The 27832-nt window shown below is 41.1% G+C and overlaps 1 protein-coding gene across 1 annotated transcript; it reads right to left on the reverse strand.

Moving 5' to 3' along the window:
• Positions 1-1763: 1763 nt before the first annotated feature.
• On the reverse strand, positions 1764-13601 carry LOC136725796 (cytochrome P450 2K6-like). The gene is made up of 11 exons (XM_066697489.1): positions 12987-13601; positions 10484-10534; positions 10236-10328; positions 9531-9693; positions 9078-9221; positions 8705-8865; positions 8358-8531; positions 6285-6426; positions 5565-5749; positions 4786-4927; positions 1764-1969 (listed from the first exon to the last, which is right to left on the reverse strand). Exons 1-11 carry the CDS (start codon positions 13599-13601, stop codon positions 1773-1775), a joined length of 2067 nt encoding a protein of 688 aa, XP_066553586.1. The 3' UTR covers positions 1764-1772.
• Between the last annotated feature and the right edge of the window lie 14231 nt (positions 13602-27832).

The following is a 27832-nucleotide window of genomic DNA, read 5'->3' on the forward strand; positions in this document are numbered from 1 at the left end:
TAACCCAGTCCTGATTTTGGTTCATTTTATATGTTTAGTCTTGGATATGAGAATGTAAAGTATATGGGCACTTGAAACTGTAGACTTCAGTCATTATAAACATGGAACAGTATCTTATTGATCCCTTGTGTGAATGGACAGTGCTGTATTGCTCAGGTCCACACTGAGCAGCAGGTAAAGGCTTGGAACGTGCATACAGTGCATCCGGAAAGTATTCACAGCGCTTCACTTTTTCCACATTTTGTTATGTTACAGCCTTATTCCAAAATGGATTAAATTCATTATTTTCCTCAAAATTCTACAAACAATACCCCATAATGACAACGTGAAAGAAGTTTGTTTGAAATCTTTGCAAATTCGTTCAAAATAAAAAACAAAAAAAGCACATGTACATAAGTATTCACAGCCTTTGCTCAGTACTTTGTTGAAGCACCTTTAGCGCCAATTACAGCCTCAAGTCTTTTTGAGTATGATGCTACAAGCTTGGCACACCTATTTTTGGGCAGTTTCTCCCATTCTTCTTTGCAGGACCTCTCAAGCTCCATCAGGTTTGATGGGGAGCGTCGGTGCACAGCCATTTTCAGATCTCTCCAATCGGGTTCAAGTCTGGGCTCTGGCTGGGCCACTCAAGGACATTCACAGAGTTGTCCTGTAGCCACTCCTTTGTTTTCTTGGCTGTGTGCTTAGGGTCGTTGTCCTGTTGGAAGATGAACCTTCACCCTAGTCTGAGGTCCAGAGCACTCTGGAGCAGGTTTTCATCAAGGATGTATCTGTACATTGCTGCATTCATCTTTCCCTCGATCCTGACTAGTCTCCCAGTTCCTGCCGCTGAAAAACATCCCCACAGCATGATGCTGCCACCACCATGCTTCACTGTAGGGATGGTATTGGCCAGGTGATGAGCCGTGCCTGGTTTCCTCCAGACATGACGCTTGCCATTCAGGCCAAAGAGTTCAATCTTTGTTTCATCAGACCAGAGAATTTAGTTTCTCATGGTCTGAGAGTCCTTCAGGTGCCTTTTGGCAAACTCCAGACAGGCGGTCATGTGCCTTTTACTGAGGAGTGGCTTCCGTCTGGCCACTCTACCATACAGGCCTGATTGGTGGAGTGCTGCAGAGATTAGGAGCTCTCCCTTTAAGAGAGTGCTCCTAATCTCAGCTCGTTACCTGTATAAAATACACCTGGGAGCCAGAAATCTTGCTGATTGATAGGGGATCAAATACTTATTTCCCTCATTAACATGCAAATCAATTTATAACTTTTTTGAAATGCATTTTTCTGGATTTTTTTGTTGTTATTCTGTCTCTCACTGTTAAAATACACCTACCACTACAATTATAGACTGATCATTTCTTTGTCAGTGGGCAAACGTACAAAATCAGCAGGGGATCAAATACTTTTTTCCCTCACTGTAACAAAATGTGGAAAAAGTAAAGCGCTGTGAATACTTTCCGGATGCACTGTATGATTATTTAAGTTACACTTCCAGTAGTTTTCTCCTTGCTGTGTTAGTTCCTTGAATTAAGGGGTGGTGCATCTGTAGCCTGTAAGGGAAGGGCAGCATATTAGTTTTGTTATTGGTTGTATTCAATACTAAAGGAGCGGTTCTCCCACACAGATTAACACCTTGGACTATCCCATGTTATTTTAGAAAGGCTATTCTAGTCAATACTAGTGCTAATTGTTAAAAAGGCCACTGTTGGCACATCAGTATTGTGATGAATTATTGCCAAATGCATGCACTCTCTGCTTGGAAAGTTCCAGGAATGTGTCTAAGTCTCCTGACTGCGCTGCACTGCACACACGCGATGGGGCTGGGGGGCCATAGTCAGCGCCCCAACAGAGGACAGATCAATATCCTTCTCTTCTGCACCAGCAGGAAGATGGAAAGAGAAGCGCTGTAACAGCGATGTGAAGAACAGGAAAAGTTCCATCCGGGCGAGAGTCTCCCCGACACAAACTCGCCGTCCTGCAAAAGAACAACCACAAAGATGGGATGAGAAGTTACAAAAGACAGGCTGTGAGCTTTGGCATTGATCAACTAGATCCACAACTTGAGCTGGTAATTTCTTACATGCCAAACCAATTTATTTCCTTATTACTGCCAGAGTTTCTTCCTTTGCTGACTCGTAGTTTATTAATCTCCTGGACATCTTTAAATGGTCCATATAAGCTTTATACATATCTTTGACTAAATCTAACTAATTCGGAGTCAATTGTATTCCCAGAATTTTAATTTTAAAGATCAGTTTATAAATGTAATCACACCCCTATCATTTTTGAGGCAATCATTTCCATAAAGTCGCAAAAGAGACCCAGTAGACTTCTAGTGCAGGTGCAACCATTTTAATTATACAGAAAAATATAATTTCTCTATTTGTATTGTTCGAGATGAATAATGCACATTTCTGGAAAGAAATCAAATTATGATTAATCGTTGTGGGATACTGCCAAGTATGAAAAGGTATTCAACATTATATCGGTATATTTACATGAACAGAAAGGGACAGGACTGAGTAATATTTTCTAAAGGGGTAAAGATCAGAATTGATAAAACCTATCAGGTCACCTATTAAACTTCTGTCAAAGAGAATGTGAAATGTATCGAGCATCCTCTTTCCAGGGTTCGTACAGCTTTTTAAAAGTCAAATTCACGGTGCACAGTGCACGGTCAAAGATTTTCCAGCATCTTGCAGCCTTGTTAAACTAAACCTTCTCATCTAAAATGCAGTTTTCTGCACTGAACTAAGCACATTAAATTATCATTTCACCACACTATTAGATGTTATTATGCTGTAACACCAAAAATGTTTCATAAGAGCCTTCATGTACACTTGGCATTGTGTTGTTACCTGGCTAATCAGGTTAATATTAAATCCATATAAATCAGTCACAATTAGTGAACACCAGTACACAGTAACTTCAGTTTGAATTATAGCTTTAGTGACAATTGTTTTAAACATGCAAACCATAAAAAACTACATCAATACTTTTCTTTATTGAACTTCCATGTACATTCAACAAGCAAATGTAAAATAGAGCACAAAGTTCTATGAGTCAATCCATGTATATTCAGTGTATATGCTCACTTACTGTCAAAACAGCATCATGTTTATTCTCTTCAAAACAACCAACTATCTTTTTCTTGCAAACCTTACAATGCCGTCCGCAAATGTGGCCCTTGTTTTAACCAGTGTATATTCAATTGTATGGAGCCCCCTCTCTTTAAACGGCAGCTTTGTGGCACATTTCCCTCACTGGGCGCTGATGCGCGCTGTCTCAGCGGCTCACACTCGCAACCCATCAAACACAGCGGCACATCAAACAGGATCGCACTGGCCGCGGCATAAAGCAATCAGCTGGCTCTCCAACCACTGGAGTTATACCCCGAAGTTAATTCATCAGATTTATTATGACAGTGATTAGCAATTTTTTTAAAATATATATTCAGAAAATTCCAGCACATTCAAGCACTTTATTCAAAATTCAAGCACTTTCACAACCTTGGAAATACCACCTTAAAATTCAAGCATTTTCAAGGATTTCAAGCACCCGTACGAACCCTGTCTTTCTGTGCCATCCCAGGCCAGGGTCTGGGAAAGGACATGCACTGGAAATATTAAATGGCCCGGATTGAAATCCTGGCACTTGTTTAGCTGCAGTCCTGAGGACTAAGGTCTTATTTCAAACTCAACGACCCCGGGTCAAAGCTCTGCTCCGAGTTCACAGTTTCAGTATTTTACTTAAATATCCTGTTGGCTGTATTTCACAATCCTCCCTGAATACATGCCATGTTTGTGTACAACCTGTGCAATTAGGCTGACCCTGCACATATCTTTAGGTGAAATGCCAAATTAGAGCATTTTTCCTCTACTGATGCCACTGTGATGATATATTTCTGTGCAATAACTTAAATTTCTGCAGAATTTATGGAAATGTTTGATTGTCTGTATGTATTAAGTGGGAATCAGCACTTCTTATCCTAATACCATTTTCCAGTCAATATGATCCACATTTTGCACACATTCTGTGTAAAAAAATCTGGCATGTAAGAGAGGGAAAATGAGAGGGGAAAGACACACTTTCCTATATTTATATACATTACTTTCCAGTGCCAATAAAACATTTAATAAAACAAGTACAATATACATTCAAGGGTGGAGGAATTTGTTTTTTAATATCCAGCTGAATTAATCTCAGAATGTTGAAGGTGAGAAGGGAAGCTGCATTGAACTCAGACGGTAAATCCCAGGAACAAAACAGTGATTACTACAAACCAGGTCATGCTTTTTATATATTATAATGTAGTGCTGGGAGTAGCACTGCTTGGCCAGAAGGCCAACGCTATGAATCATTCCTAGGAAGCACCTGACCTGCTGGATGCCCCTGATTGGCTGCCTTCCTTCATAAATACAGGATCGCCAGAGGAGAGAATGATCTGGTTACAAACTTTTGGATTGTGATTTGGACTTGTTTACTGTGTTGCTTGTGTGACTTTTTGTTTAGGTGGTGTATAGAGAGGGTCTTGTTTGCACTGTTTAGTGAAGATCAACCTGGAGCTAGCGTTTTTTTTTTTTTTCCATTCACTCCAGCGCTATGATGAACCTGCATACTGCACTATACTCCCTGTTCCAGTGTCTATCTCCTGAGACCCCACTTATTTAGAGCCCGGCATTGTGGCAACCCCCCACGGTGTGATTACATTGCTGTTGGCAAAAACACTCCTAGGATTGAAAAATCCCTGACGTTAATCCGCTTTGGAGTACTCCTTCAAACCGGTTTTACCTGCTGAAAAGGGCATGAAAGCATCTCTCTTGACAAACTTTCCTTCCGCATCTAGAAAGTGTGACGGATCAAACTCGTCTGGCTTTTCCCAATAGGCTTCATCCCGATGCACAGACCTTAGCAATGGGATAATGTAAGTCCCCTGCAAAGAAAAAACAAAACAATCAAACATTGGTAATTGGTTAAATCTGCAGTTATTTACAATTTAGACTGTATTTGGATGATTGAGAAATATTTTGGAATCCTAAGGTATGCACAAGTATAACATTATCCTTTTTCCAATAAAATAATTCTCTAAGCTGAATAAACTGTGTTCTGTGCCATCTGCTCTCCTTGAATAATTGAGCCAAGATAACTGCAAGAAAGTGAAGATGATGAAGGATTTTAGACCACCTGTTTTAATGTAGACATGCTTGTTTGATGAAAATTTGCCCACAACCAGTTATTTTGTATTATTTTAAATTTCTGAAGCACTGACATTTCCTTAAAATCACTTAATGTAGTTACCACTAATTAAAAAGATTGCAAACGTCTATCTCCTTGGCAAATGCAAGTATCCTACATGTTTCAGGAACATGCTTTGGGTTTGTTTGTGATACTAAAAATGGTCGAGTTTTTATAAACCTGTCTTGAATTTTGAGGGAAAGTGACATTAAAACCATAGGATGCTGTCTGCATTTCAGAGCTTCCATTTGCCTCAGCTAACACTAAAAGGTGTTATGGAATTACCTTAATTTAACTTTCATGTGAATTGCCTATAGATATACACACTCATTTACCTTAGGAATTGAATATCCCCTGAGTGTAACATCTTTGGTAGTCTCGTGAGGGAGGTTCATGGGTATGATATCTGCAAACCTCTGGGTTTCATGTATCAGAGCGTCTGAGAATGGCATTAACTGGCGGTGCTGAATTCTGGGTGTGGAGCCTCCAATTACTCTGTCAATTTCTTCATGCACTTGTTCTGTGAATTACAGAGGAAGGATTGATTTGCTGTAGACCATAATGTACATCAGATAAATAATGTGAGAATCTTTAACTGACAACACAGATGCCAGGCAATTAACAACACAAAAATGCTGAAATTGTGACTGATGTATCTCTCTTCTGTATCATGGCAGATGCTTTATTTATTTAATGCAATTATACAATGGCCCAGTCATGTGCACTACAAAAACAACTGTGGCACACTTGTGACTCGAGCATTTTCCCTCAGATAAGATGTGTGTATGAGAATCAGTAAAACCTCTGAGGAGTATTTTGAAATCTTGATTCCTCTTAAATGCACTGATGGGAATGATAATATTATTTCTATTTGTCCTTTTTGACTTTATGCAATGCCAAGTCTAGATTATTGTACAGTGTAATGTAATGGTCCTTGTCACAGAGCAGTTAATTGGAAACCTTTGCCAAGCCGTTAACATCAACAATTTGTCATCTGAACCTACTTGTCCAAGTCAATCTGAGCACATAAACCCAGCAGGGAACAAACTGCTTACTTTGAATGTCGGGATACTTGATCATGAGCAGGATGGCCCAGGACAGGGTGTTTGACAAGGTGTCAGTCCCCGCAACAAACAGGTTTGTAACTGAACACAAGAGATTCCACTCATGAAAGTGTGATTGTGGGTTGTTCTTCTCCTGAAAGATCATAGCATTTTTCAGGCACTGATACATGCATTATTTTGATAAAATTGATTAAAAAAAAAAAAAAAATATATATATATATATATATATATATATAAAAAATATATACACTACCATTCAAAAGTTTGCGGTCACTTAGAAGTTTCCTTGTTTTCAATGAAAACATACATGAAATGAGTTTGATTAGGAAATACAGCAAAATGAATAGGCAATATAGTCATTGACCAGGTTAGAAATAATGATTTTTAATTGAAATAATAATTGTGTCCTTCAAACTTTGCTTTCGTCAAAGAATCCTCCATCTGCAGCAATTACAGCCTTGCAGACCTTTGGCATTCTAGTCAATTTCTTGAGGTAATCTGAAGAGATTTCACCCCATGCTTCCTGAAGCACCTCCCACAAATTGGAATGGCTTGATGGGCATTTCTTATGTACCATATGGTCAAGCTGCTCCCACAACAGCTCAATAGGGCTGAGATCCGGTGACTGTGCTGGCCACTCCATTACAGACAGAATAGCAGCTGACTGCTTCTTCCCTAAATAGTTCTCGCATAGTTTGGAGCTGTGCTTTGGGTCATTGTCCTGTTGTAGGAGGAAACTGGCTCCAATCAAGCGCCATCCACAGGCTATGGCATGGTGTTGCAAAATGGAGTGATAGCCTTCCTTCTTCCTTCTTTCACCCTGTACAAATCTCCCACTTTACCACCGCCAAAGCACCCCAGACCATCACATTGCCTCCACCATGCTTGACAGATGGCATCAAGCACTCCTCCAGCATCTTTTAATTTGGTCTGCGTCTCACGAATGTTCTTCTTTGTGATCCGAACACCTCAAACTTCGTCTGTCCATAACACTTTTTTCCAATCTTCCTCTGTCCAGTGTCTGTGTTCTTTGTCCATCTTAATCTGTTCTATTTATTGGCCAGTCTTAGATATGGCTTTTTCTTTGCAACTCTACATAGAAGGCCAGCATCCCAGAGTCGCCTCTTCACTTGACATTGAGATTGGTGTTTTGCGGGTACTATTTAATGAAGCTGTCAGTTGAGGACCCGTGAGGCGTCCGTTTCTCAAACTAGACACTCTAATGTATTTGTCCTCTTGCTCAGTTGTGCACCGGGGCCTCCCACTCCTCTTTCTATTCTGTTAGAGCCAGTCTGCACTGTTCTGTGAAGGGAGTAGTACACAGCGTTATACGAGATCTTCAGTTTCTTGGCAATTTCTTGCATGAAATAGCCTTCATTTCTCAGAACAAGAATAGACTGATGAGTTTCAGAAGAAAGTTCTTTGTTTCTGGACATTTTGAACCTGTAATTGAACCCACAATTGCTGATGCTCCAGATACTCAACTAGTCTAAAGAAGGCCAGTTTTATTGCTTATTTAATCAGCACAACAGTTTTCAGCTGTGCTAACATAATTGCAAAAGGGTTTTCTAATGATCAGCTAGCCTTTTAAAATGATAAACTTGGATTAGCAAACACAACGTGCCATTGAACACAGGACTGATGGTTGCTGATAATGGGTCTCTGTATGGTACCCCTAGTTTCCAGCTACAATAGTCATTTACAACATTAACAATGTCTACACTGTATTTCTGATCAATTTGATCTTATTATAATGGAAAAATAAATGTGCTTTTCTTTGGAAAACAAGGAAATTTCTAAGTGACCCCAAACCTTTGAACGGTAGTGTATATTTTGCTTTTATTTGCTAAACCTAGCATGAAACAACTAGATAAGGTCTGTAGATAACGTCAGATACTACCAGTAGAATATCAGGCTATATTCACATATGATTAGAAAATAATGCTTGGCTTGCAAATACAGAAAGTTATTATATCTATTCAACAATGAAAATATATGTTTGGACTATGACAAACAAGAAACATTAAGCAAACTGTAAAGGGGGGGGTAGAGAATCTTCCTTACCACTTCCTGTTTGTTCATAAAGGCGTCAATATAACTTCTAGAATCGTTTTCGTCCAAGATTTCTCTGTGTTCTATAAAAATCTCCCTGAAGAATGATTTCAGGTTGTCTTGGTGACGTAGGACCTTGCGATGCGGTCCCGGTAAGAAATGAAACATTGGGTACATATTGTAAAGCTGAAAAATACAGGAGGGATATGGATTAAGACAGACTGAGGTCACTAACACTTAAAATTGATGAAGATCTCCAAGAATGTCAAAGTACTGATCAATAGGTAGCACTGGCACCTCCTTAAACTGCATCTGTTTAGATGATAGCAATCTAAACAAAACCCACGTGTGGCCCATACCTGGATTATCGGTCCACCCGTCAGTTTCATACTCTCATTGAGCATTTCCACAAGCTTCCTAAAATTGTTATCATCGTAATCCAGTCGGTGTCCAATAAGGATAGAAACAATAATATTACTTGATGCAGAATTCAGAAGGATTGTGGTTTGAAAGGGACGACCTAACAAGACAAATTACAGGTTAAAACACTGGGTCACGGGCTGTGAATTTTAGTAAGGCACTGTATATTTTTGTAAAATACACACTAAAATCAACAATTTCCATATAATGTTATTTTTCATTACTTACTGACCTTATTTGGAATATCACTTTTCTGTTTTCTAATTAAACAACACTTTTATTCTACATTCAAACAGGAAGGGAAATATTCACCATTTTGTGCTTCAATTGCTTTCACCAGATATTCAGATTCCTCAATGATCTCTATGGTCCTCTTGCCCATTCCTAGGTCTCTCAAGGCTGTCAGTGTAAACCTGCGAATTGTTTTCCAAGATTCTCCGTGACCAAAGATAATGCCTGCAATTATTGGGGGGAAAAGACATATGCCCATTATTATAGTCTGAACATAATACATTCCCCATGGAACACTGATATAAATAAAACCTTTTGATGCAACTAAGTATGAAATAATTTAAATATCACCTGTGTCACTGTATGATTGATTAGCATCCTGTAGAGTTTGGCTTAAGAGTGACATGCATTTGTCCCATAGAAAATAAAATAATAATAATCCTCATACAAAACACAGAAGTAAGAAAATATCAAATATGAAAGAATTTAAATCTAAATCTGCAGTGCGACAACAACAGCCAAAGGATGAGGTACCGTTTCCTCTGGCAATTCTCTTGAATATTGGGATGTCAGGGCGCTCAGCAAATTCATCGGCATAAGTTACAAGAGCCTCCTTTACGGTCTCGTATCCAGCAAGGACCACCATCTTCCTCAGGCCCAGCTGAATACTGAACACAGAGCCATACGTTGCAGATAACTAAGAGAAACAAAACAACACCCTTCACAGTCATCGATGCCGTGTTTCATTGTATTAACGGAGAACTGCATTATTGGCTGTAATCCAATGTAAGCCATTTCAATTGAAATAGATCCTGTACTGTGTAAGAGTGAGACTACTAGTTATAATCAGGCCTTCTCAATAGGTTTATTGGCATGTAAAGCACAGTGTACATGTTCATTTTCTTGTTAAACAAACCAATTCTCTGTGCTGCAGGCTAATAGCAAAAGAACACTGACTTTTAGTGCAGGAATCGCTCCTTATTTCAGTGACGGTACAAACATGCTCACAAACTCATCCACGGCTGCACACAGAGGGGAAGGCAGGGGGGCTGTGCCAGGGTGAGGCACACAAAGGTGCACCCAGAGGGGCGAGGGGCTCACAGGACAACTGGCAACACACCCACTGTCCATCCAACTATTTACACCCTGGCCACTCCACCAGTCCTGTCCACCAGGGTACATTTCCAATACTTCAAATACTAGCAAAGAAGAGGATTTCAATTATCTCTTTAAACTTACCTCTATCAATGTCTTGAATGGTCGTTTGAGGTCCATGATGTGAATGTTCCCTATTATAGGGAGAGCTCGGGGACCAGGTGGAAAATGTGTTCCCTTGTAATAAGCATTTACAAAGTATAAGAGCAGAGTGAAAATAAGAAGAATAAAAAGGTAAGTGATGTCTGGAAACCAGTTGACTGAGGACCACATTGTCTTGGAACAAACGTTCAGTTAGACACAAGGAAAAATAAGATGTATCCGATACTTACGTTGACTGTGAAAGACAGTTTTCCCACAGTGACAGTTCTTTGTATGTACACCTGCAATGACAGAAGAGGGAAATGTATAACAGCTGTAAAACAGTACTTAATCAGAGCGATTGATAAACCACAGACTTCTCAGAAGAGGCCGAGATGACACTTTGAAGTTAACTCTTCTCTTTCTACAGATGCACCATTAAAATAGCATCTGTTCTTTTGTACAAGTTAATTGTGTCCCTGAACCGAAAGACGGTAACCTTCATCAATCTGAATCTGAGTGGCAATATTAGCATTTCCCATCATTTTCAGTTTAACACAATTCCGGGTGTGAAGTTGATTCCTTACTTCCCAGTTTTTGAAAACACATTTCCCTGTTGGTTACTTTTTTTGTTTCCCTGTTTTTTATTAAATTAATTATTGTTACTTATGTTTTATTTCTCTTTCTAGAATATTAGAGAAATACGTAATGGTATGTATTTCTTATTTGATTTATCAGGCTTTATCAGACTTGCTTTTTAACTCTAGACTACAGTTTGATTTACCCATATCTTATCTACTGTAATATTGTCTGCCCAGCACATATGCTTCCCACCTACAAAAGTTATTCATCATACAAAATAAATGTGTAAGATTGGCCACCTCATCTAATTACTTGGCTCCCTCTGCCCCTTTGTTTTAGAAACTTCATATCTTTTCTATCTATATGAGGGGTAGTCAACAGGCAGACCGCGGGCCAAATCCGGACCACCAGGCGTTTTTGACTGGACTGTTAATATTAATTAACTTATTATCGTGAATGTTTTTCTTTTTTTAATATAATATTATGGAGGTTTGTTGCACTCAGTGCTTGTTATTGTGTGGAACCTAGTAGCAGCCCTTCCTAGTTATTAGCCAATAGGATGTTACAAATTAATATTGGATGTCCTATATAGAGCTTGTGTTGATTGCTCGCAGATTCCCTGTTCGGGCGTCTCTGTACACATTCTGTATTGGGGCAAGAGCGTCAGTTTATACTTGGTTTTGGTCTGTTTTCCTGATTTCTATAAATAAACAGGTAAACTGACTTGTGGACATATTTAAACTTCGCCTCCAAAATATTATTATTATTATTATTTTTATTTCTTGGCAGACGCCCTTATCCAGGGCGACTTACAACATAAGTGCAAACAAAGTGCAAACAGAGAAATACAAGGCATCAATCATTACAAACTCAACTTAGCTAAAACATAGCAATTCAAAATAATACATTTTACAAATTCCAATTTACAATTTACACAAGTACAGTAAGAGACTTCCTACATCCTGGATGGTGAAAGCTAAGTGCTGTCAAGATGTAGGGTTACAGACGAGGGCTAGGGGAAAGGGAGCAAGGAGGAAAACAATCAAGAACGCGAGGAGCATAATAAGCTGAAGTGCTATCTAGCTATAAAAAGTGAATACACACGACCAGGGAGGGCAAGTGGGAAGGTGCCATAGCTTGTATTCTCCTAGAAACTCCTAGATCAGTGGCGGAAACAGCTGATTTCCAATGAAGATGCATATTTCTAGCAGCGCACAAATCAAGCACAATCATTACATCCTCACCCATTTCACTTACAGACACCCACCGAAATAGATCTCTTGTTTGCCTGCATAATGTTGGTTGATGTGTGATTTTTCACTGGTGATATGTGGTTGTGAAGCAAAGATATGTCTGAGTCCAAATCTGCCTGATTTCATGGAGATTTTGAGCTATGTTTTTCGACTTCAAAATTACTCAGAATTCCACATTTCAGGATGTAATTGGTTGTCTCGGGGTATATTACTAATTCACAGAATTGTGTGTATATGACGGACCTTGACTTTACCTTGACCAAGAAATCTGGACCCTGATACAAAATAATTGACTACCCCTGATCTATAGCATTAACACATTTCAAGCATGCACTTTCATCTACAAATACTCATACCTGCCAGACAGCCTACTTGAACTCTTCAATAGCTTTTTCGACATTAATTTCGAAATCCATCAATATAACATAAGAAACTGTGATTCCATTCACCCTCCCCACTGTTGTCCCTCACATAATAAATTCTCATTCAGATGCAGAGGTTACATACTCTGGAACTCATATTTCCACATTGCTAAATCATCACCTTCCCTCAATAACTTTAAACATAAACTAGGGGCTAATCTGATGAACCTGACCATCCAGTTTATTCCTGCAAATGTAGCCCCTTATATGCATATGTATGCACACATATCACACATTCACACACACACACACACACACACACACACACACATACTAATCTGTATTATTATTATTAATATTATTATTTTATAGAGTATATCCTTTGTTTAAATGATTACTTACTACATCTTTATTTTGTATATTATGAATTATTGTATTTATGTTTTTAATTTGTATTAGTCATTTATTTTATTCATTTATGTTTTGGTATGGGGTTCTTATATAAACCCATTTAGAGCTTCTAACCTCACCTGCACATTATATATCAGAAGACTAACTCTGCCTCCTCTGCACTGACAGTAATTTCGCTTGGCTTTGTTGAGCGTCTGGCTGAAGTATGCCACCACCTGCTCACCTTCTGGGGTTTCCTGGACCAGCACCCCCCCGATGGCATCTTCACTGGCATCCATGTCAAGGATGAAGGGTCTCTGCAGGTCAGATGCAGTGAGTACAGGGGCGGCGCAGAGGGCCTCTTTCAGGGCGTCAAAGGCCTCCTGGCGTGCAGCCGTCCATGGAGTCAGACCATGGAGAGGGGCAGCCACCGTAGTAAATCCTGGGACAAACTGCCTGTAATAGGAGGCGGGGCCAAGGAAAGCCCGCAGCTGGCGGAGGTTGGTGGGGGGCGACCAGTCTCTCACCGTCTCAACTTTGTCCTCCTCTGTGGCAATGCCAGCCTGGCTGACCCGGTGGCCGAGGAAGGAGACTTCTTGCTGACACTTCTCCAGGTGCAGCTTGTGGCCAGCCAGATACAGTCGATCCAGCACCTTCCATAGCGCTGAGAGGGCATCGCTAAAGCTTCTCCCGTGGACCAGGAGGTCGTCTAGATAGACGAGGCACTCCATCGATGGCACCCCCGACAGCACCTTTTCCATCAGGCAGAGGCCAAACGGCATGGCACGGAACTACCAAAGGCCCCACCCAGTGGAGAAAGCGGTCTTGGCCCGCGCTTCAGGAGTCAGGGCCACCTGCCAACAGCTGCTCTGCAATCCAAGGGAGGAGAACCTGGTGGAGCCAGCAATCAGGTCAACTGACTCATCAATCGGGGCAGCGAATATGAGTCCTTGACCGTCACCTCATTCAGCTGTCTGTAATCGAGGCAGAACCTTCAGGTTTCGTCCTTTTTCGGGACCAGGACTACTGGGGAGGTACAGGGGCTGTCCGAGGGCTCAATGATGCCAGCAGCCTCCATCTCCTCTAGGGCCTGGTCAGCGGCGGCTTGACAGGCGGGGATCCAGCAGGGCCGTTGCTTGATGGGGCGAGCGTCCCCATTATGAATGTGATGCTGGATGACGCGAGTTCTGCTGGCATGGGCGAGGGTCGCGGCGAAACTGTGGCGAAACTCATGCAGCAGGGCCCACAACTGTTCAGTTTGCCCCTCCTGCAAGCCTTCTCGGTTTGTGGCCCACACATGTCTCGCAACCGCAGTGGCAGTGACTTCATCTGTAGGTGGGGGTCCCGGAGGGGGCATCATGGGGGCGGCATGAGCCCTCTGGGCATGCATCCCGGTGTGGTCGATGTGTGGGCACCCAGCCTGGAGAGGGAGGACCAGTCCCTCACCAAAGCGGACAGTGCGGGCCCAGAGATCAAGCAGGCCTCCAGCTAGCTGCAGAAAATCTAACCCCAGAATAAAAGACTGTTGAATGGTGGTGACCCATACCTCATGGTGAAAAGTGCAGCCCCCTATGTATCCGGGCCTGACCGTGCATGATGGCCTGTTCGCCGCTCGTAGTGGTGAGGGCAGCCCATGCTGGTTGCAGTCACTTCTCTCAGTAGGCACGGATTGATGAGGGTGACGGTGGAGCCAGTGTCCAGCAGGGTGCAGCAGGGGACACAATTGACATGAAGCATGACGTAACAATCATTACATCCAAGGGACTCACCAGGCTGCTGGGCAGGCCCGTTCTGGGGACAGAGACTGTTAACTCGGGGCGTGACTGGACCTGGCATTGCCGGCGTGCCCGACAATTGGGGAGGAAGATGAAGATGAAGAAAGGAGGAAGAAGAGGATAGGTTTGGGACATCCCTCTGGACCGGCGGCGTCCCTCTTACACCGTCCCCAGAGCGTTTCCCGGCTGGGGGAGCGGCAGCTCAGGTGGGGCTGTACAGCAGTCATGGAGGATGTGTCCTTGCTGTCCGCATTTCCAACAGATGCGGGTGTTGGGTTTCTTTGGCGCCAGTGTGGTGTCCTCCATCACCGGCGGTTGTTGCCGGGTTGCGGGGCCCTGGATGCTGAGAGCGTTGAAGCAGAGAGGTGGCGTAGCAGTGGTGGGACACGGCGACTGTTCCCCTAGAATAACCTTCACAAGCTTGGCCTGGTTAAGCACAGCATCGAGCGTTAGGGGGGCGGCCAGGTGGACCTGATGGCGAACAGCATCAGGGGTGAGGCACAGAGGAAGGCGTCCGTGGCTAGGCCTTCCTGTACTGCTGGAGGGAACTCGTTGTATCCCCGGTGGGTTAAAAGGCGGATGTCGGCGACGTACTGGCCTAAGGATTCCCCGGGGCTGCGTGTAGACAGGTGTTGGCGCAGGAGAAGAGCGGGTTCAGCCCCCCCAAAGCGTTAAGTTAAAGCCTGACTGACTGCCTCGTAGTCAAGGTGTTCGTCATCGCCAACGTCCAATCCCCGCTAATGCTGCCGAAAGCTGGGTAGCTTTTTGTTCTGGACACCAGACATTGGCCCACGCCACCATTTCAAATTTGGCCTTGTAAGCCTCCCAGGAGGCTTTCCCGTCATAATGCGACTGAGACAGGAGCTTTTCAAAACAAAAACTGAGGTTTTATTAACCTTTCTCCAGAGGTACATCAGCTTTCCCTCTTTCCTATGCAGGTTCTCACTCACTCAGGTGTAGTTCTCTCTCCAGCTCTCCTTCAACTCCCCAAGCATCGTGTCACCACGCCCTTATATATCCTCCTATCAGGTGACTCCCTCCCGTTCAATCACTGTTTTCTGGCTGTACCACCCGGGGGGGGGCACACAGACACAATAACCCACAAACATCCCTCCCTAACCCCACACAATAACACCCCACATGTAACATACACAGACAGACAGGGTCCCCGAACTGACCCACCCACCCTGCATACACACTTTTACAACCCCCCCATCCCTTAGTCCTTACTGGCATAGACACACACACACACTCATTGGTGGCGGCAGAGTATTTCTTTGGGCTAAACTACAGTGGTGCTAATCCATACAGTGGTGGGGCTCAAATCAATGTCTGAAGTGTGAATACACACACAATGGAATAGCACCCTTCCCAGTAGCTAGAAATACCATGCATTAGTCTGCTTTAGGTTAGATCTGTGGGGGGGGGGGGCGGGGGTGAGGATGTAATAGTGTGAGCGGGGGAGTACCAGACCGTATTTTTGGATACGTGTACCACAGTTTGAAAACCAATGCTGGGTTAGATGACTGCACTGATTCCTTTTTTCACACGCAAAGTTACATTTATTGCAACAGACGTGGACAGTCACTACTACTGAGTTTAGGCAATACTATTCATGCTATTTCAACTCATTCACCTTGTCTGGCAAACCTGTCCGCTACAAACCCTACGCATTGCACATCACGCGTTACACTCCTCACATACACAAAGTAAGAGATAGAGAGACACAGACACACAGAGAGCTACAGTAGTTAACGGAGCACAACAGGTGGCCGCTCGGTCCACACAAAACGCGTCAAAGTCAGTAGTTTCCAAATCAACCCTATTATTCAAAATATATTAAAACTCACCATTTACATTTTCAAAGGAGCACAATCCGCTGGTTGTTGTGGTTGGATCGATCCATAATAATGTTAGCAATGCTACAATTTTCCAAATTACTTAGCTAGCTAACGTTAACTAATTTGGCTCAGACTACACTGTGCTGACGCCCGCAGTTCACGCAGCAGTGACGCAGTGACGCAGATGGAACTGGCTGGCGCTTATTCTGCTCGGTGATATTCTTGGTTGTTCATGGTGGGGCTAACACGATTCTTGGTGGGGCTGTAGCCCAACCAAGCCATACCACATACTCATGTGGTTAATATATGTCCAAGTGTAGTCAGTGAATTATGGATCATAGGCTCAGATGTGTCTCATTGCTAGGGATGGGGATCGTTAATTTTTATTGATATTGATACCATTTTCGAGATTGTTTAACGTCCGAGTCTCTATCGATACCACTATCGATACTTTTCTATTATTTGGTGGAAAGACGAGACGACAATAATTCTTAACAGAACTGTTATTGCTATTATTGCAAAAACTGTGAGTGTTTAATTTCTGATTTCAGTAAAAATTTCTGATTAACAGTAAAATAATATATCAGCAGCAAAATGTCCAACACGTTTTTTCCAACAACAAAGAAAATAAATAATATACATAAATAAAATAAATATTATGCTTTACACAACACAAAGAAAAAATAATCGACAGCTCTGCCTTGTCAAGCATGATCCTGGATCGCTCCTGGCTCATGGTGTCCCCAGCAGTGGAAAACACCCTCTCTGAAGGGGTGGAGAGGCTAGTCTTTATTCACACACTGTGCTCGTAAATAATTTTTCCGGTTCGCGCACGTATCTAATTTTAGGGGCATATGCGAGTAAAATAGTTGCACTGTAGAGCCCTGAATTGGCCGATTATTGTCAACGATGGAGACTTGCTCCGAAGTTGGGCTGCGCTCACCATGCATACCTTGGGTGGAGGAGGATGATTGTCCTGCAATGGCGGCCGGGGTTGGCAGTCGAAGACAGTCGAAGCTTCTGCATTTTCCCTTTAACTGATGCACAACGTTGAGGTGCTTAATCATTGCTGTAGTGTCCCCCCCTTGCAAGAAATTACCTTTGAACATAAATTACATGTCGCTTCCTCCTTATCTTTGGCATTTTTTAAATGTAGCCAAGCCTTTGACCGCTGACGAAATAAGAAATGACAAGAATTAGGGTGTGAGGCAATTAAATTATTTTTCATTTGTTTAAATGCGGATGGCAGGCAATTCAATTGAATTTAGTACTTTTATTAGACAATCGATGTATGTTTGTGCACCAGTGATTTGATTTAAATGACAGGACCCTTGTCTCTTGAGACTTAAGTTAACGTTACATTATATTACCCACTAGTCTCGATAGCAGTATCGATAAGCTCGGACCTTATTGATCTTCGGGTTTTGACAAATTTGGAACCGGGTCCTTAATAGAACCGGGTCCCGATTCCCATCCCTACTCATTGCTGCGCAGCTTTCCCAGCCTGGACTGTAGGAATGCGCAATAAGGCAGCTTCTCATATTGCAGAACGGGGGTGGGGGGGTTACAACCCCAACTATGCGTGACTCCTGTGCAGGTCCAACACCTGTCACCTAGCCATCAATCCCCACACATTCACCCTGCATGACAACTTAAACCAATAACATAAATACATTAACACATGATAGGAACTTCCCAGAAATACAATGCTTTTTACCCTAGCATTGCGTATGGTATTCCTACACATATGCAAGAGGAAATATTCACCAACAAGACTAATCACGTACAGCTCACCCTGTAACACCACATGCAGGAGGCGTACACACCTGACACGCTACACTATGCTCCACAGACATACATGGGGGGCTCAAGCCAGGTCTCCCACCTAGCCCTCGCTGGTGGCCACTGTGTACTTCACCAAAGAGTTGGCTGAAGACATCTGCAAAGACCCATATTCCCTAATTATGGATGAAAGTAGATACATCAGTTTAAACAAACAACTAAGTGTTTCTTTGTACTGTGTACTGTGTCTGTACTGACATCCACAATTAGGAAATCGTTGTAAAGTACTTTAGAAAAAAATATGAACTGCATTGTTAAAACGTTTGCAGGAATCAACTTCCCACCTGGCAATATTGGTAGCATTGCAACATCTTTATTCAAATTCTCAAGGTCTCAAGAGGGTGAAGAGAAAGGTGGTGTAGTGTCATTCTCTGCAGCTGTGTACTTCAAAAGCAACGACTGTACTTCTGAGAAACATCGAGTACATGGTGTCACAAACTTATTCATTGTTTTCACACAGCACTTTGTGCCAAAGCAAGTATTGCAATCTCTATTCTGCAATTAATCTTGGAATAAGATTTTGCAGCTCTCTGACACCAGGTGACATGCAATAAATAAGGCTACTGATCGAGTGCTTTTTCAATACAAAGAGCTGAAACTGCACTTTGCGATATTACAATTCACAGACAAAACCATGCAGAATGCTGAACTAATGTACCAGATGTATTCAGATCCAGGGGGAAAAAAGTACCACTTGTGTAAAAGTGTGTATGCAGGGTGGGTGGGTCAGTTCGGGGACCCTGTCTGTCTGTGTGTGTGCATGAGTGTGTATGTGTGTTATTGTGTTGGGCTAGGGAGAGATGTTTGTGTGTTAACTGTGTTTGTGCGTCTCCCCCCCGACACCTGATAGGGATGTGGTGATATAAAGGCGTGGTGATGTTCTGCTCAGAGAGTTGAGGATTTATCTAAGAGAACCAGACCTGTGTGAAGTTTATTATAACCTGAAAGAAAAAGGGGGAAAGTGGATGTACCTCTTAGAAAAGATTAATAAACGACAGTTTTGTTTTGGAAAACCAGAAAAAGGCAAGGTCGCTACAATACTAATATATTAATCAATAAGTAAGGTACACCTACATTGATGAAATATAATGAATGACAATAATTAATGTTTTTATTTTTATTGTACTCACATTTAAGTGCAAATAAATATAGAATTAAATAACTGTTTAATTCTCTTGTATGCTTTATTATTTATTGTTATTATGTTATTTATATTTATTACTTCTAAAAATTCACTACCAAACAGATTTCTTCATATACAGGCTAATCCTATTAGTAATCTCTCTGGCTACAGCTAAAGAAATATATCAATTTAATATATTACTGTATGATTTTGGAAATATTAAATTTGATAGACTGTTTGTGTTCAAAAATTTGCCTTAACCTGTTGGAGATATATGTATCTGTTGTCTTAAACGGAGGAAGCAAATATAGAAGAAAATATGAACTATGATATTATTGTTGAAATGTTTGTGAAAGATATCCCTTTTCATGTCACTATTGACCACCAAATCTTGATACACCGCTTAGAAAACCTTGTTGGTCAATGGAACGATCCAGCCTCTGTAAGAGATTCTCCCTCTGTCTTAGCTTTTAAATCACAGCTGAAAACTCATCTTTTTGGTCTCTGCTTTTCTAGCCCATAGTGCCACCAGTGTACCATGGACATGCAATGCACAATTATATTTGTCCTGCATCGTATGACCAGTACCTGAGCACCTACACCCCAAGGTCTGATGAGCCATTGCCACCCAAGGGCTGTTGATGTTCCAACCCCCCCACCCCAAGGGCCGGTGAGAGGCCACCAGAGGGAAGACCACAGCCAGCAGCACCATTTAAGAACTTTCTAATCTCCTTGCTGCTGTAACAACTATATTGCCTGGAGGGGAGGCATACATAAGGCCTAGGCCTTAAGCTGTGGACCCCCTGAGATTTAGGGTGTTCACACACTTGGTTCGTTTCAGCCATTTTATGGGCCGTTATGTCGTGATCATGAGATAACGTTATCTCTCACTATCAGAGAAAATGGGTGTTGTCATTTTCATGAGACAAAGCTGAGACTGGGGCAGTGCTGTGTCAACACATTTGGTTTTATTTTCAACAAGGCTAATGCAGACAGAAATTGTTTTATGCATTTCAATAACTGAAGGACTACACATCAGTGTGCGCCACGTCAGACATCAACTTGGCAGACTTTACAGACGCAAACAGCAAAGTGATCCTGAAACTGTGGCGAGCTTCATTACAACATAACTTCTTGGTTAATGTATAGGCTTCCCACTGGACTGAAATTTGCATAATGCATTAAACTGTGAAGTTTGCTTATTCTCTCCGTATCTCGCTCGTCTTTTCTAAGTGTATTCTGGTTTCCTTCCATTTCCACCCAGTCCAAAGACATGCTGTTCAGGTTAATTGGTCACTCAAAATTGCCTGTAGTCTGAATGTGTGTCCGAGGTCCGGACCACAGCGACCGGCATTTGTTTTAGTTTAAGTGAGAGATAACGTTATCTCATGATCACGACATAACAACTCGTTGTGTCATGATCACGAGATAACCAGAGGGGCTATTTTTTTCATGTCCTCAATGAGCCACCGTATAAGTGAACTCGGAGCGGTTCGCAAAAAAAATCACGCATATGTGAATGCTCCAAACGATCTCAGACGCCTCTGAAGCAAACCAAACTCAGATCATCTCGGGGGTGCTCTCAGTACGGTTCGTTTCAGATCCGCAATGAGGTTTGCATAAACTTCAGGTTCACTTACTTTCACAATCACTTTTCTAATTACTTTCTTGACCCTCACAATTTACCATGCATACACTAATGGTCAAAAGTTTTAGAACACCCCCATATTTCCAGTTTTTATTGAAATGTATGCAGTTTAATGTCTCAATGTACTCAAATTAAAGCATAGAATAAATAAAGAATTGGAGATTTAAAAAAAATATATGGAATAGTTTTATTTAACACAATGCAACCCCTTAAGCTGACAAAGGACACCAAATCCATGTGCTTCTCTTTAATCCCATGTGTACTCTTCACTGTTGTGTTGTTTGCCAAGTGTTTGGTATCCCATGAAAGCTGAGACTCTCAGCTTTCTAACAATGTGAAGCATTCTCTAATGTAAAAAAGTTGGATATTATAACCCCCCCCCTTGTGAAATGGGACAAATATGAATTACTAGCCCACCTGATGAGCACAATCAATTCAATAAAAACAACAACTACAAACTCCCTTTCCCCTGTGGTTTAATTGTATCGTAATGCTGAGAGTTTTGCTAGACTGGTGTTTGGTGCCTCGTGAGAATGTGCGCAAAGCAGGTGTCCTCGTTTGTGATCAGTGTCAGATAAACTAAAGTGAATAAGTGCAATCAAATAAAAAGGAAAATAATAGTGAAGTAAATAAGTAGTCCAAACCAAAATAAAGTGCTCAAAATGAAATAATGAAAAACAATTAATAATAAATAAACAAAAAGTGCACCCTTGGGTGACACAGGTTCCCGACCAATTGCTTAAAAATATTTGAAACCCACACCTCACCTGTCCTTTCTTCACTGTTTATGCAGCTTTCTCTGAGAACTGCAAGCAGTCGACCCAAATTTGAAGATAAAAAGCTTCAACTATCTCCATTTCTTCTGAAACTGTTTATCCTATCCAATCATTCCATCATCGTCATTGCATAATGCAATAACCATTTTGAACATAAGCTGCACTTATATCAAGTTACACACTAGCTCATCGAGCAAACGGTTATTATAATGCAGTGGCCTTAATGATATATTCACTACTTTTTACTTTGAATAAACTCCTAAAACATAATGGTATGAGATGGTTTAGCGATGGACAAGAACACAAACATTATATTAAGTACCAATATACACGAGGTGAATTCAAACAAGTGCTACACGAGCACAAATGCAGGGCATATGTGATTTGGATTTGAAGCTTGAATTTACTGCCAATGATCAAACTGTCAATATTAAAAGAAAAAAAACAATGACAGCAATGGTAAGAGACCCGCACCGAGAGCACAAACGAACGAGTCGGAAAATGAGTGCATTGGACGAGATGGGGTAACTGCATGACTGACGTCACAGATCCGGGAGATAATTGTGTTATTTCTATGTAAGGGAAATAGTTAGATTGTTTCTTTCAACAGCACAAATCGAGCACAAACGAATGACACCGGTTTGGAGCGATTCGGACCACATGGGGTGGAGAGTGACATCACTGTTCTTAAAAAATGTTTTTCTGTTATATTTAAGAAACGATCATAGTTACAGTGTTTGTTTTAACGGCACAAACCGAGCACAAACGACCAGCACCGGTTTGGAGCGATTTGAGCGAGATGGGGTGGAGAGTGACGTCACACAGCCCAAAAAGAATGCTTAATATCTTGAACACCAAACCAGCACAAACGTTCATTTTTGCGGCACAAATCAGCACAAACACAGCACAAATGAAGGGATAGTTTTGGCAATTATTTGATTATATGGGGTGCCAACTTCACGGAGGTTTGTGGTCTGGGTTCCCAAAGCACAATAGTGTGAATGGTAAGTGTACTGAGACTCCATCACAGCTGAATTGGACCAGAAATAGATCTGGGTCCGCTTTCAAGGCTAGGGACAGTGTGGAATCAAAGAGAACTGGGTTATTTTTCTCTTGGTCTGGTTTTTGGTCCACTTAACGAGGACTATATGTGAAAACACCCTTATTTTCTCCTACATGCCATCCATAGGAGTTTTTGTTTTTCTCTCCTCCATGCCTAATGATTTATTTGTTTACTGTTGGTTTACTTAATTTTAGTTCATCTAAACTGTTCAAGGTTTTTTAATTTTTTTAGTGCGAAGGGCACTATATGAATTGAAATGTATTAATTGATTGATTGACTATAGGAAAGGGTAATGCTCCAGCTGTCTCAAGATTCTTGGTTATATTTCATAACTATTCGTGTATACAGTGAGGGAAAAAAGTATTTGATCCCCTGCTGATTTTGTACTTTTGCCCACTGACAAAGAAATGATCAGTCTATAATTTTAATGGTAGGTGTATTTTAACAGTGAGAGACAGAATAACAACAAAAAAATCCAGAAAAACGCATTTCAAAAAAGTTATAAATTGATTTGCATGTTAATGAGGGAAATAAGTATTTGACCCCTTCGACTTAGTACTTGGTGGCAAAACCCTTGTTGGCAATCACAGAGGTCAGACGTTTCTTGTAGTTGGCCACCAGGTTTGCACACATCTCAGGAGGGATTTTGTCCCACTCCTCTTTGCAGATCCTCTCCAAGTCATTAAGGTTTCGAGGCAGACATTTGGCAACTCGAACCTTCAGCTCCCTCCACAGATTTTCTATGGGATTAAGGTCTGGAGACTGGCTAGGCCACTCCAGGACCTTAATGTGCTTCTTCTTGAGCCACTCCTTTGTTGCCTTGGCTGTGTGTTTTGGGTCATTGTCATGCTGGAATACCCATCCACGACCCATTTTCAATGCCCTGGCTCAGGGAAGGAGGTTCTCACCCAAGATTTGACGGTACATGGCCCCGTCCATCGTCCCTTTGATGCGGTGCAGTTGTCCTGTCCCCTTAGCAGAAAAACACCCCCAAAGCATAATGTTTCCACCTCCATGTTTGACGGTGGGGATGGTGTTCTTGGGGTCATTCCTCCTCCTCCAAACACGGCGAGTTGAGTTGATGCCAAAGAGCTCGATTTTGGTCTCATCTGACCACAACACTTTCACCCAGTTCTCCTCTGAATCATTCAGATGTTGGCAAACTTCAGACGGGCCTGTACATGTGCTTTCTTGAGCAGGGGGGCCTTGCGGGCACTGCAGGATTTCAGTCCTTCACGGCGTAGTGTGTTACCAATTGTTTTCTTGGTGACTATGGTCCCAGCTGCCTTGAGATCATTAACAAGATCCTCCCGTGTGGTTCTGGGCTGATTCCTCACCGTTCTCGTGATCATTGAAACTCCACGAGGTGAGATCTTGCATGGAGCCCCAGACCGAGGGAGACTGACAGTTATTTTGTGTTTCTTCCATTTGTGAATAATCGCACCAACTGTTGTCACCTTCTCTCCAAGCTGCTTGGCGATGGTCTTGTAGCCCATTCCAGCCTTGTGTAGGTCTACAATCTTGTCCCTGACATCCTTGGACAGCTCTTTGGTCTTGGCCATGGTGGAGAGTTTGGAATCTGATTGATTGATTGCTTCTGTGGACAGGTGTCTTTTATACAGGTAACGAGCTGAGATTAGGAGCACTCCCTTTAAGAGAGTGCTCCTAATCTCAGCTCGTTACCTGTATAAAAGACACGTGGGAGTCAGAAATCTTGCTGTTTGATAGGGGATCAAAAACTTATTTCCCTCATTAACATGCAAATCAATTTATAACTTTTTTGAAATGTGTTTTTCTGGATTTTTTTGTTGTTATTCTGTCTCACTGTTAAAATGCACCTACCATTAAAATTAAATTAAAATGATCATTTCTTTGTCAGTGAGGAAACGTACAAAATCAGCAGGGGATCAAATACTTTTTTCCCTCACTGTAAACTACTTTACTGTGAACCTATAGACATAAAATGTAGTCCAAGCCCATGGTTTTGTTAGCTTTCTTAGAATTTACGCCTACTGTTTTTGTTTCCAGTGTGCTGTACAATGTTACTTTTGTTATTGTTAGTTTTGAGTGTTCAAATATTTTATATTGTGTTAAATATACTTTGTTAATCACATAGAGTTAATATTGATGTCATTGCATTTGTATAGATTAAAGTTTGCCGACTATTTATCATATAATTCAGTGTTTTACAAAAACACAAAAAGAGCTGTAGATGTAACAGGTGCTCACTCATGGATTTTGTTTTGCTCCTGATGGCAGACAAGGTCAATAGTCATATACTCTACCGGTCAAAAGCATCCCCATTTTTCCAGTTTTTATAGAAATGTAAGCAGTTCAAGTCCAGTGAATAACCTGAAATGGTACAAAGGTAAGCAGCAAACTGCCAGAGGTTAAAAAAAAAAAGTTTAGTTTAAATTCAAAGATAAACCAAAAGGTGAGATAATTATGTAACAGTTAATTCAATTAAGGTTATCAAGAACAAACACTGAAAAGGAGATCAATACATTGCAATTTATTAAACACAGTCCTTCTATACGGGAAATGACCATTAAAGTAGGCGGGAACCAGTATTCAAGTCTGCAGACCAGCATACGTCCTTCAGCAGCTCAAGTTACTGTAGTTCTGTTGTCTTTCTATTGTTTTCGTAGGTATTAAACATACATCTAAACAAAAGACAGCCTGGAGTATTTTATATGTGGTTTTACTTACAAACATAATGTGGGAAATATAAATTATAAAGAACGACATGTTTTGACTGGTAACTCGCCTACACATATCGATTGGAGTATAATAATAATAATAATAATAATAATAATAATAATAAATGCTTATGTTTGGACACATCCCAAATGCATACCTCCTCGGTAATATAGTGTACACTTCAAGTGTAGTATTGCAAACACAATATTGTGCACGTAGTAATAAATATTACCCAATAACCATAATTAACTATATGTATGTAGGGTGTCTTAATGCAGGATAATATGCAAAAACAGTGACAAACATGCTATTTATCAATCAATCCATTTTTATTTGTATAGCGCCCTTCCAGACTGGTAAACATACAACAAATGTACAGCAAAATAAAATAAACCACCAAGAATATAGCGACTACAGCCCTGATGCTAGAATGCTGGACACAGCAGTAGTAGTGGAGAAGCTCCTCATTATTGAGACTCCATGGCTACAAATATAAAGATTGTGTCACCAGTAGTAGAAGTCAAATGCCTCCCTGGAGCCACAGTCTCTGACACTAAATTAGACGAACTGCCCAAACGCTGAGTGTGATTAAGGACAACACATGTTGTGTTAAAGTTAACACAAGCTGTGTGAAGGAATATTAGCACAAACAATGTGTTATTTCATTAACACAGTTATGGGTTAGTTTTACTCAGAAGATGTGTTGGTTTTGTGTAGGAATATTAGCACCAATAAAGTGTTATTTCACGAACACTGTAATATGTTATTTTTACTCAACACTTTGGCTTATTAAAGCTAAACAAAATGATAATTTTACAAAGGAAACTATGTAGTAGTTGTTTAATGTAAACAGATAGACCTTAACATTAATTATTACCATTGCAAACATGTAGCAGATGTCTTAAGTAATTTATTCAGTACACAACAAATTACAATTTATGTAAGACATAGTACACTATATAAAAAATGTAATCATTTTAATGAATTGCACTTATTTAACCTAAAGATGCTTTTCTGAAACTGAGTTATGTCAAATAATGGATTTGGAATAATCCACTTCTGTTAAACGTCTAAATCTAAGTGTAAATAACATTAATGAATACATAATAAATAAATAACACTAAATATGTTATACTTTCAATGTTGGCAAGTATATCAGCCGCACATGCGGACTCGGGGCAGTGTATCTTTTCGTTGCTGGCGCTGGGCTGCGCTGCTCAGATGAGGGGACTCTGCAGGACTATGCACAGGTCGAAAATGAATAACATGATACTGTATCCGTTTCTGTGTTTCATTAAACAAAGTATTATGTAAACCTCACTATAGGAATTAAAATCCCCCGGAGACACAATACTGTATCGCACTGGGGGTGACCGGCCGCGGCGGGACTCGAACCCGGGTCTCCTGTGCTTTAATTGTCGTTTTTAATAGTGGTTATACAACTATTACTATACTAGTACTACAAGCTGTCCTTCTAAAAAATGTCGAATCGCCCACGTAATACTAGAACCCTTAAAAATATTTTAAAAATAATAATCATCTACACATAATATCTATTGTACGGAAGAGCCCTGGGCCCTCAAGCAAAAACGAAACAAGAAGCATCCTGTTAAACCCCAACTTGAGAGATTACGAGTTTAAATGTCGAGTGGAATTTCGGAGGGGTTTTGTTTCACTTGACCCCAGGGCTCCTCCGTACTAATACGATAATTAATTACTTTTGTTAATTGTAAAATTAACTCAAACAGAACACAAACTAAGGATTAAAATACATTAATGTTACTCACCTATAGTAATTTCGAGGCCACAGCACACGTTGTGCACAGTTCAAACACTCCGCGCTGTCCTCAGTGAAGGGCGTGTGGAAGCGGGTGGTTGAGACACATTTCGCACAGGATTGTGGTTAAAAATAAAGAACACACTTCGACTGTGTTAGAAGGAAGACAGAAAACAACACACCATGTGTCAGAGGACTATTAACACATTTTCAAGAATTTCAACACATTACTTCTAAGAGTGCAGCAGTACAGTTTCTACTCTGGTTATTCACGCTGTACTAACGATATTAGACAACCAGAGATTTTAAAAATAAACTTTACATCGCTATGCAAAAAAGCGAAAAAACGATGTCAGAATATAATTGTCTCTGGCCCTCTACCAACATTACACAGAGGGGACGAGGCCTTCAGCAGGCTGTCCTCTCTAAATAGCTGGTTGACAAGCTGGTGTGCATCAAATCATTTCG

Source organism: Amia ocellicauda, chromosome 1 (assembly GCF_036373705.1).
Source record: "Amia ocellicauda isolate fAmiCal2 chromosome 1, fAmiCal2.hap1, whole genome shotgun sequence".
NCBI lineage: Eukaryota > Metazoa > Chordata > Actinopteri > Amiiformes > Amiidae > Amia > Amia ocellicauda.

What these genes read in the sequence shown, in the direction of transcription:
- LOC136725796 (XM_066697489.1), bottom strand. Translation starts at nt 13,601, where the DNA reads ATGCCGTTTGGCCTCTGCCTGATGGAAAAGGTGCTGTCGGGGGTGCCA. An exon ending in GAGAATTGCCAGAGGAAACG is followed by an intron (nt 9,222 to 9,530) that starts GTACCTCATCCT and finishes CAATAATTGCAG; the next exon opens with GCATTATCTTTGGTCACGGA. An exon ending in AGCAATTGAAGCACAAAATG is followed by an intron (nt 8,866 to 9,077) that starts GTGAATATTTCC and finishes TTGTCTTGTTAG; the next exon opens with GTCGTCCCTTTCAAACCACA.